The sequence below is a fragment of the Macadamia integrifolia genome, chromosome 14 (genome assembly GCF_013358625.1).
Source record: "Macadamia integrifolia cultivar HAES 741 chromosome 14, SCU_Mint_v3, whole genome shotgun sequence".
NCBI classification, from domain to species: Eukaryota; Viridiplantae; Streptophyta; class Magnoliopsida; order Proteales; family Proteaceae; genus Macadamia; species Macadamia integrifolia.
This window is the reverse complement of record NC_056570.1, coordinates 4,654,651-4,666,640: the sequence shown is the minus strand read 5'-3', so window position 1 is coordinate 4,666,640 and position 11,990 is coordinate 4,654,651. Positions and strand designations below refer to the sequence as shown.

The following is an 11,990-nucleotide window of genomic DNA, read 5'->3' as shown; positions in this document are numbered from 1 at the left end:
GAAATTTTCATTAACCAGTCCAGGATAACACTAATTCCTTTGTTTTGTTGTGATGAAAACTGATACCAATCCATGTGGTGGAAACACTGAATGTTGAAGCTCATTCTTTTGGTTGAATGATGGATTTTATTCCTCGTGCAATACTAAAATAATAATTCATAGTGCTCACCTGTGCTGTCCATGGATCCACCTTGTAGCTTTCCTAGACTGGAATTGTTAGAATCTGCAATCAGCCAAGCATGGACAATGGCTTGCTTTCACGAATCCTGTACAGCTTCTCCAAAAATAATAGCATTAATGTAGCTCAACAAATAGTTGACCCCTCGTCCCAAAGAAAGGGTCATCATCTTCCTGAAATATATCCCACCCAAGAACATTCTAATAACCCTTTCCGCCATGATGGGGAAGCTTGTCAGTGAGAAGAAGGTTTGTCTTCTGCCCAGTGTGAACCCTTGTGTCTATGAATACCCTACAGAAGTTTTACTTCATCTCTTCAGGGTTAAAAATTAACTTGGCCAAGGTGTCCATCATCATGGGAAGAGTCGTTCCAGATGTTAGAATCTTCTCCACTGGACTGGGTTCCAGAAGAGGTGGGCAACCTGAGAGTTTCGTACTTCTCTCCCCTCATTGAGCTTGTTTGGAGGAGATTAGATGGGTGGAAAGCCCACCTCTGCAACTCATAAAAATTCAATGTTGCACGGAGGCTATATCTAGTGGTCGGGTATATTTGGCCTTCCAGGGAAGGTAATGAGTAAGTTGGAACTCATGTTTGCCAAGTTCCTTTGGTCAGGTGACTCAGATCCAAACTTCAAAAGATGCAATCACTAGATTGTGTGGAACAGGGTATGTCAACCAAAATCTGAAGGTGGCCTGGGAATTAAAAGAATTTGCGATATGAATATTGCCAGTTTACTCAAACAAGTTTGGTGGATAGCTTCCAAGAGGGATAGTCTTTGGCAGAACTAGTAATATGAAGATTCTGAAGAACTGGTCTTGGGTTTGGAAGAAGATTCTCAAGTACAAAGATAAAACAGAGGTTTGGTAGAACATCTAATAGGGGTTCGCCAATCCACCAATTTGTGGCTTGATCCATGGCACCCAGAGCCGCCATCTTGAGAGATTGAAATTGGCAAACTGATCCTTCGATTTCTATTGAGCTCCTTCAGATGTTGGAGAAGTCGCATTTATTAGGCACCTTCATGATACTGAACCATATAGAGTGATTTAGAAACCCTCAAGATCCGGGGTTTCGCCGAAATCTACTTGGAATACGATCCAGATATCAGGGTTCTAAAGTTAGCTGGGGGTTCCAGGCCCCAAGCATTCATTTGCTTACAGGAGATGCACTGTAGACACCTTGCCCACCGTGGACCAACTTCAGAAGGGGAAGTTAGCCAGACCCCCCTTGTGTAGCTTCTGATCGCTTTACCGCTGTCCCTGCAAAAGTTCCTCCGACACTTACCTTCAAGACCAAAAGTTGATTTGTCATGCTTAGTTAAAACACGGTTGTTGTACGATAATTTAATTGCATAGATTGTTCACTTTTTTTAAAATAGCAGTGTTGAAACCACCTGAAGGCAGAAGGCTACATGAGACGCACAAATATAACAGAACATATCAGATTTGTCAGACACCTAGAATTACAGGGATCACTACAAAGTACAACTAACATCAACTAAATGCAACAGTACTTGCTGCATCAAAGGCCTAACCTACCAAGGTACATGTATAAATCAGTTCCAACACCAACATTAATATTACAGTCATCCAGAGGAACCCAAGAAGGGGCAGAGGCCATGGACATTAAAGGGAGAAATGCACTCAGCAGCTCACTGCAGAGGGGGTAGGAGCCCGCCCCATTGAATTAACCTCTCGAGGGTTGGACTCACCAGCCTCACTGTTACGGCTGCCATTCTCCATCACTTCCCCATCTGTTTTCTTGCCTTTCTCTTCAACTGTCAAGGCATGTCCCTCATTGTTTCCATTTGCTGCTTGTTTCTCTTTGATCTCTTCCACTTTTTCGGCTGCACTTTTGTTCAGTTTCTCTTTATTGCCTAGCTCCACTTCACTGTTCACTTCATTGGAAACAACTTCCTCTGGTTTCTCTTGTTCCCCATCATTTGGTCCATCATTTTTCTCAGCTTCTGCTTGTGGCAGCACCACCTTTTCACGGATCTGCTCCTCCATTTTAACTTCTTTTTTAGCATCATCCATGGTGGCCACTTCGGCTGCATCTGACATTTGAATTTCCTTCTCTTCTTGGATCTTTTCAGCTGATTCGGCTTCTGTACCCATATTATCCTTCTTGATTACCTCAGTGTCATTTTCCGTTTCAATCTTTTTCTCAACTGGGGCTCCTTCGAGTGCAGTTTCTTCTGTTTCAGAACCATGCTTCTTGGTTGGTTCCGTATCTTCCTGAGTTTTGTTTTCATTCCCACCTGGATTTTCCTTGTCAACAGAATCCTCTTTCTTTGTTTCCTCATTCTTTTCAGACATCTCAGCATCTTGCATGTTATCTTTTTTCTTCTCTTCTGTCTCCTTGATTTCTTTCTTCGAACTTGCTGGTGATTTCTTGCTTCGTTTCTTTGGAGGCTCAGGTTCCGGTGGTGGAGTTGCCTTGGCCTTTTCGCTAATTCTTGCGGATCTCCTGGGTGTCTCACCAGTGCCCCAATCAAACTCAGTTATTGCAGGCCCACCAGGGCGTGACTTGAGGTGTTGTTCCAGCTGTTTTTTACTACTGATCTCCTCCCCAGTTGGAGCAATGAAAATGATCTCATTCTTCTTTGGTGTCCCTCCTTTCTTGGGCATAAACTGCAGATCACCACAAAAGAACAAAGGCACCTCAAATTATTAGATAGGGGGGAAAATGCAGTTTGCTAAAACAAATAACAGTAAATGGGGAAATTTTGCAACTATGTCATACAGTGAACTAGTAAACTTGTCAGCAATCAGTTCCTGTGACCTATTACAGTAAGTACTCCTATGACATCCTCCATCAGGATGTTCAGTGTCAGGCTGGCCACTCATTCCCTCCCTTTTCTTCCTAATTGTCTAAAAACTTCTACCCAAATAACTATATAGATCTGCTAATTGCTAGCAGTTTGAGCCTATAAAGCAAATGGTATCTCAATAACGAGCATTTCATAGTTCTTGAATATCTCATTTTGGTGTGTGCATAAAATGTCTAATTTAATACAATTTAAGTTTTTTTTTTTTTTTGGGTGAGTTCTGTTGATTATTTAACTAACATGGTAATAGGCAATGATGATAATGGCTATTTATGGAATATTTATCAGGTAGACCACAAAGGAGGCTGCTACTAATCTCTTGATTCATGGTTCTGGAACAAGTGCATCCCCATGCCTCTAATCCAAAAGCTATGATTAACTGCTAGATGAATAAGCTGAAACTCAAGAATTCAAGCCTGAAATACAAGTGATTAAAGCAGATGTTTCTACCATGTGTGATCCACCAAGCCTAGGTAAACTGCTTGATGCGATCCCGGGTTTGAAAAACTCTGTTTGGGTTCACTATGGGCCCAACCAAATGCACAATAGCCAATAGTCGGAAGGTAATGGCAGAATCATAATATTAGTGGGGGTACTCGGTATGTAAAAGGAGAGAAGATGCAAAGGGAATTAGCATTTATAGATAACGATAAACTTGGAAGGAAAACAAATCTAAGGATAAAGAAGAATAAACAAAGAAAGGAGGGTAATAAGGAAATAATCACAAACGAATTTAATATCATCGGGGAAAGAGATGTCTTCAATCTTATGAAAGAAAAAAGGATAGAACGGGACAAAACTAATCACAGCTAAAGACCGAAGGGGAGGGTCAACTTGGGAAAACAAAATATAAAGTTGACTGAAGAACAACCGAGAGGTTGTTATCAATCTATGAAAATTATAAAATAAAAAATAAAACACCCAGCAATGGGGGGTCCTTTTTTTATTCAACCAGACCCTCGTCATCTAGGACTCCATATCCCTTGGGAATCTAGGAATAAGGTCAGAATCCCAAGCCCTATTGATTCAAGAACACATCATTCCCAGCTCCGAAGTAGTATGTTAAAAGTAAATTTCTGAGATGGAATCAGGTTGAGGGCTCTGATTATGGCAATTAACTGAAACCAGATGTCAGTCCCAAAACAACCAGGTGGGTTGTTTCTAATACAGGGATTGCCTCCTTAAGCTCCAATCCGATACGATCAGAATCAGATAAATCGAGTTCATGGGTGAGCTAATATTTGACACCTTAAGTGGTGCCAATAAAGAAGAACCCATTTAAGTAATAAAAATTTCTGTTACTTCACTAAACAGTAAACTACTCATCAAAGAGATGAGAAGAAGAGAGAAGAAACATAGGGTTCATTCTATCCAGGTAGACCTCTTACTTTATATTTTTAACACCTATAATTACAAGAAAATCCATGTTTATAACTTTTACGTACAAATACACCCTCATGCACTATTGAAAATATTAACACTCCCACTCAAGCTAAAGAATATATCACCCATTCCCAACTTGAACCACAAATTCATAAACACATTCTTAAACAAAGCATTAGTAAAGATGTCACCCAATTGATTTGAAGAACAAAGGGAGTAGAAATGATCTTACGCATCACATCTCTCACAAAGTGACAATAAACTTCAGCTTGTTTTGTCCTCTCATTAAAAAATGGTTTATTGGCAATAAATTGCTTCCCAATGATCACAGAACATTTCCATTGGTTCCTTAACACAAAATCCAAGTTCTTTCATGAGCGATTTCACTCACATCAGTTCACAGGTTGCATGAGCCATCGCTCTATGATCCGCTTCAGCACTAGATTTGACCACAATAATCTATTTCTTCCTTCTACACATTACCAAGTTTCCTCCAACAAAGGTACAACAACCAGTACTGGATCTCCTATCCTCTTTAGCACCAGACCAATGAGCATCAGAATATCCAACTATGTCCAAATTATGATGAGGTTAGTCCTTTACTTGGAGAACTTTCAGATACCAAGGTATTCTACAAGCTGCTTCCCATTGTACCTGTTTTGGTTGCTCCATGAATTGGCTAATAACAAAAGAATTGTCTGGCCTAGTAACTGTCAGATGGGCTTGCCAACCAGCCTTCTGTGTTTGTGCTTATCTCCAAAGATTTTACCATCACCAATACCCGGCTTCAAATGTGGATCCATAGGTGTATCAGTAGGTTTAGCACCTATATCATGCCAGTTTCTGAAAGAAGATCCAGTACATACTTCCATTGAGATAGGCTAACACCCTTCTTGCTCCTCACAACCTCAATACTAAGGAAGTACAAAAGAACACCCAAATCTTCAATACCAACTAAATCATCACCAAAAAGTAATAATAATATCATCATGATTACTAAAATAACTACACCAGAATTCTGTTTATAAACAAAAACTGAATGATCAGAATAGCACTGCTTAAAATTAAACTCAATGGCAACTTTACTAAACTTGTCGAACCAAACCTATGGAAATAGCTTAAGGCCATAAGTAACCTTACAGAGTTTACATAATTTAGTAGCATTCTCTCCCTGGGCCCCTGAGAGGTTGCTCCATAGACACCTCTTGATGGAGATCACCGTACAAGAAAGCATTTTTAATATCCAACAAAAACAAAGACCAGTCAAGGTTCACTACGATAGATATAAGAACACGTACAAAATTCAACTGAGCAATCAGAGAAAAAGTCTCAAAATAATCCACACCACCAATCTATGTATAACCATTAGCAACCAATCGGGCCTTTAATGGTCAACAGTTCTATCTAGGATATACTTAACAATAAAAATCCCAAAACACTGAACTAACTCTTTACCTCACTCTGAAGCACCTCCATGACCTGGCAAGCATTTCGTTGTAGGACTTAGGAATACATATAGTAGAGAGAGATTGGGAAAAAAAAAGAAAAAAAAGAACGAACTAGAAAAGGAAGATGGGAAACAGAAACAAAATGCGAAATAAGATATGCAATAGAAGACTTCTAAGAACATGACTGAATGCCTTTGCAAAATACAATAGGAGATCAAGATCAGGATGCATAGGAGGAGAGCTTGAAGAAGAATCCTTTGTCACCATAATTTCTCTTTTCCTCGAGATACTCCTCCTCTTTACTTTAATTCTGTTCTATCCTTTACCTTATGTTAATCAAGATTTCCTTTATTCTTTAAACACAAATCCCTCTTATAGCCTTCCCACTCTTTACCTACCTTAGTAGCCCTGTAAAATTATGGTTAATCACAGAACTGGCATTAGCCTCATTGCTCAAGTTGTTTAACACTTGGGTGGGCCCATAAGCAATCTGAACTGGGTTTTTGGAACACCAAATTGCATCAATTCATATCAGAGCTGAACTTAGCCATGGATACCTACATTTTCAATGGCAAAGTTTGTTTATAATGCAGAAACTGGGTCAACCCTATTTGGGTTAGCCATGGGGCCCCCAAATGCACAATAGCCAATAGTAAGAGAATAATGGCAGTCTCATAAACAACTAGATTCTTGAAGGGGTTATTAGAGAAGTTAAAGAGGAAAGGATACGAAAGGGTTCTGATTTATTAAGCAGGGGGTAGACTTGGAAGCAAAACAAAATAAAGGACATAAGAAGATTAGAGATAAAGGGTGGAATTGAAAACTAGTGAAAATGAAGGTTAAAATGCCTCATGATAGAGCTTGAAGACAACCTCTAGCCAATGCACAGGAACCAACAAGAAGATATTTTTATGATAATCAATCTGACCCCTCACACATGGCTTCAAATCTCCAAAAATTGTAGGAACAAGCTCACAATCATAAGCCCTATTGAATCCAGCCCACAGAAGTTTCAATACCCATAATCTATTTGGGAGATAAGACGCTGAAACTGGACTGGCAGGAGGAATAAAAACCAGGTATATGTTTGGATTTCGATCTCACAGTAGGAGGATTCTAGGGATTAAGTCGCTAGGGTAGAAGTTCCTTCTACTCAAACTTCAAAGTGAAAGGTTTTGAATATATGGGATTCTCTTCAGTTCTCTTGGGCTGCATATACTGCTAGAATCAGAGTAATGGTACTAGTAACATCAAATAGAAGAAAGGAAGAAAGAACAAGGGAGAACATCTCGCAAGGGAAGGGGAAAGAAAGAAGAAGGGGGTGTTCACAAACGCACCGGCCACGTAGGCACTCAAACAAAACCATATCATTCCATTATCAAAATCTGTGTTCATTGGTTACATTGCTTGCATATATAAAGAAAAATAAAACTCCTAATCCCAATCTAAAACTATAATTGAGTCAAAACTCTAAAACCAAAAATGGAATGGAACTCTAGCCTAAGTAAAAGATTACAATATAAACCCAAATAAAAAAAAATAATAATAATAAACTATTAATATTCTACTAGATCCAAATCCCAATTTGGGCCTGGCTCTTTGTTGAAACTTTCAAACAGATTCAGCCCCGCGAAGAACTTCTCTTGCATCAGTTTTTGCAACAAAAAATGCTATTTTTGCTCACATATGACAGGCAGAATGACAATTTCATTCTGCAGTCTGGTGGTGGGGATGTCATCAAAGAAAACTCTGGGGCAAGCTTTTCTCAACACCAAGGGAACTGATGCAAATACTGGGATGAACGGGTTTGACCCATTGGGATTTCCTTGACCACAATGAACAGAATCAAACTAGGATATTTAGGGAGGTTTATTTTATTAGGGAGAATATTATGAATCTCTTATTTTATTGTGTTTTATTTTGGGTAGATTACATAGGAGATACTCCCCTAGTTGGCTAAAGAGAAATCTCACACAAACTTAATAGTCTACCGTCTAAATAGATAATCCATTTTTCATTAAAGATATGGAACTGTAAATGAAGCTGCTGAAACCGACAAAATCATACCTGAAAATTTGTCAGAAAGTTTTCCATTGCATAAAATTTTCACCCCAAATAACTGTTATAACTATTCTCGAGCAATCCATCAGTTTTTGTCTAGCATCCACTCCACCATAAAGAGTTATCGGCTTACAATGTAACCCTCCTGGTTATGAACAATAAATAATAAAGAAACGGATAGATCATGTATCATAGGGAGGTCAAATATTATTTACAGTTCTCCATAATCTCCTCCTGAAAAGTATGTAGATCAAACTTGACCCCCATATACAACCAGCAATAGAAAACTCTTCCCCACTTGGTCCACCACTCCAGTTTTGACCTTATTCAAATGCTTATTGCTTTCATTTGGCTAGATGTAACCACTCCTTTCACTTTTGCATATAAACACCAGCTCCGTATCGTTCTCCACTCCTACATTTCATCTTCAAGTGTAGAAACTTTACAACTCAACTCAAACTTGTTCCAACTAAATGGGGTCGGCTGAAAAATCAAATGGATCCATAAAGGCCCTAGATTATCAATCCAAGTCTAGAAAATTTAACAATCCATTATCCATCCCTTGCTGAACCTTTTTGATTCTCTAAAATTTGCATTTTTATCGATAAAAAACTGAATTTTCTTGATAAAGAATGAAATATGACAGTACAAACAGCCCCCTCAAGAGAAGGGCCTCAAGCCTCTGAAGACTTCCATGTCAGTAGGAGCTTGATCAAATCACTAGTTTCATCTCCCTCTTCAATCTGCCTTTCCTTTTAGGAATAATTCCAGATTTGTCCTTCTCTACTAAATTGATTACCATTCAGCCCCTGCTAATGCTTACCTTCCTTAATCGGGTCTTGAACTTCCAATAAATTACGGAATTGCCAGCAACCTTATTATTTTAGTTGTTTATCATTTGGGTGGGCCCATAGTGACCCTTAATCAAGGTTTTAGGACCTGTGGTTGCGTCATACCTTCTAGAGAAGCATGGGTATTTTGACGCATCAAAATCCACAAAAGATTAGAGAGATCAGACTACTCTTACTACGTTTTCTATATAATGCACTTATAGGTAAGGCAGATTGGCGATATCGGTAAAGAAGATTAAATAATAGAATTTGAGAAAGCTTAATCCTTTTGTTTTCAGCCTCATAGCTGCAAATCTTGGCTGAACTTGATATTGCTGGAAATAGTAGCCCTTACATCAACAAAACACTCTTAAATCTCTAAAGCAACTACCAACCACAAAAGATTTTTCGTCGCACAAGCAAATGGTATTTCATCAGACTTCTTCACATGCATGTGCTTAAACGAAAACAATGCCAACAATCTAAAATAACAAGCAAAACTTTGAATTCCCTTTAAGAATTATATTTTAGCATCAGAGAGCTCCTGCTGCATCTCACAACCTCACCTTATGATAATTTAGTCACTGTATATATCCCAAAAATTCACTAGCATTTATCTACCACCCAAAATCTTTAACTAACTCTTATGTGTGCAGATGTAAAGAGTGGTGTCTTGACCTCAAAACTTCATCGTCCACCCAAATAATGGACAAAAGGTGGTGAACCCTTGGCCATAGCTTTTCATAATTTGTTGAGATGAGACATTCAAATTTGAGAGAGATGTTAACATACTAAAGAAGATAAAAAAGAGGATTTTTGCAAATAGACTTCTAGAGCAAATCCACATTCACACTCTCACAGAAATAACCATAAGCAGGACAATACAAAATTTTGAACTTCGAATATAATATGGTGTTCCAAGCAAATATCCAAGTAGTAATTGGAACTTGCTTTTAAACCTAAGAACTAAGGCATTAAAATTTGAAACTAACAGGGCATAAAGGAACAACACAAAATCTTAACTAGATTTGACTGCAACCTCATAATAAACTTCCACTAAAATTCAACTACAGGGGTGGGAAGCGAGATATTATTAATTGTAGAGAAGGTTTGAAAGAGAGAGGGTGTGGGGGGAATTATAGACAAGAAATTCCAAATATAATTAAAAACTGGGAAAGGAATAAAAGCATTACTCGATAACATAGTAAGCTGTGGAAAGAACGAAGTGTTTTAACAAAAGGACTACACTCTAGGATGAACTTCACAGAATGTAATTCTGTGGTTCTGCTACGCATAACTCATATTTCAAATAGCACTTCTTTCACCCTAGTCATACCAAAGGGTATACAATTCAGCTAACAGAGTAGATAAACACTCCCAGAAGCTTCAGGGAGGGAAACCAAAACTACTTACACTTCTCCCGAGTATACCCTAGTAGTTTGCACACTACGGATTTAGCACTTTCAACCATAAATTCAGGAGGAATTTTTTATTTTTTAAAAACCAGAAAAATTCAAAACTAGAAAAGAAAACTGTAGCAGAAATTCATGGGGGGAAAAACAGACGCTAGTCATCACTTCACATTAAAAATAGGGTACCCCGTCCGCCCAAAAAAAAAAAAGAGTATAGGGTACCCTTTACAAACCCTAGCTAGCAAACTCTCACTACTCCCCCAAAATTTCAGTAACAAGTAGACAATTTTTAAGGGAATTCAAATACCCAGAAAGAATTTCACATAAAAAAGGTGAATTTAAAACAAAGAGACGTCGACTGCAAGAAGGTCACAGTAGAAAGCACAATTTACAAACAGTACATAAAGATGCAGAGAGAAGTTGAAACCTTTTTCGTCCAACCAGGAGGAGCTGGGAGTTCTACTGAGACAACTTCGTCATGGGCACCTGTCTGAGCTTCCTTGTCGACCGAGCTCGCCATTTTGAAGAAATTAAACTAATCACAAAAGCAGAGTGAAAACGAACAAGAGGAGACTAGAGCTCTCTGCTTCACTTCGGAGATCTTTTCTCCTTTCTCTCTTCCTCTTCCCTAACGGCCGCTGTAATCCGGATTTAATCTTCAGATAATCTGACAGAACAAAGATGTCAAGTGAGGAGAGCCCTGTGAAGACACGTTGCCGCTGTGTTCTCTCTCTCTCTCTCTCTCTTCTTCGCGTCTCAACTCTCAACTCTCAAACGCCACAAACGGTCCCGTAAGACTGAATTCCCTGTACGCCACACACGCTCTCTCGCTTTGCGAGCAACTCGCAACACAGCGAGGAATATCATGTTGACACGTGTTCCGCTAGATAACGGTTTGGATCACGTTCGTTAACTATCCCCCCGCTCAACTGGATTGAAATACCGGTTTCGTGTCCGGATTAGCTCACGAGTCATGGATGACGTCATCCATCTCTCATTAGAGTCCAGAATAATACCGTTGGGGGTTCTATTGCACTTCCCACATCTTTTGAAAATTTTTGACCATTTATCGTTAATTTAGTAACCCTAACCCAAAGCCAAACCCAAACCCAAACCCGTCGTGGGGCGCCTCCGAACCTTTCTGTTTTTCCCGGATTCTTGCAAGGTGATTCTCCCTTTCTAGGTCGGTTCTCCGTTCTCCTGAGATGGAAACCGCCCCAGCTGCCTCTCTCTCTCTTCTCGCTTTCAATTGGAGGAACATTATTGGTAGCTCCTGTGAGTGGATCTTTCCCATTTTAATGAAGAAGAAATCTAGGGCTAAGCGGGCGGGGGTTGGAGCAGAGGGCATAGTCTAGGCCTCTAGGGAAACAAAGGATATTCTGAGATACGGGAAAGTGATGGTTGTGTTGAATAGAAGTTGGGTGGTGTGAACGATTTTCAGTCGCAATCGAGAGGAGGAGGAGGGCTACTTATTGTTGTTAAAAGTTGGAAGCCCTGTCCATGGACCACCACCCTCTCCTTGTTGGTGTAGCGTTTCCGATTTCTCTAGACTTACAATTATGTTACTCAAATATGGGGGAATTTCATTTGGACAGATTTTTTCATAGCCACTATGAAGAAGAGAAAAAAAGAAGAGTTGGGCAGCAGGGGAAGAAAGGGAGAGAGGGAGAGGATTGATTCCTGTTGGAATTGTTTGCTTCTTGGACAGGACTCTTCGAGACGACTGATGAGACCATGGTTTTAAATATCGGGAATCGGATTGTTCCAATACCGATCCAATATTGATCCGGATCAGTCCGTCAATTTTACCCTACTTTTCTTTTAAAAAATGGTTTTTTTTTTTGACAA

General features: G+C 39.3%; 1 protein-coding gene across 1 annotated transcript; it reads right to left on the bottom strand.

Annotated features, from left to right (window-relative positions):
* Positions 1–1,605: 1,605 nt before the first annotated feature.
* LOC122061802 (methyl-CpG-binding domain-containing protein 11-like) lies at positions 1,606–10,952 on the bottom strand. Its single transcript, XM_042625276.1, has 2 exons — positions 10,570–10,952; positions 1,606–2,811 (listed from the first exon to the last, which is right to left on the bottom strand). Exons 1-2 carry the CDS (start codon positions 10,660–10,662, stop codon positions 1,822–1,824), a joined length of 1,083 nt encoding a protein of 360 aa, XP_042481210.1. The 5' UTR covers positions 10,663–10,952; the 3' UTR covers positions 1,606–1,821.
* Between the last annotated feature and the right edge of the window lie 1,038 nt (positions 10,953–11,990).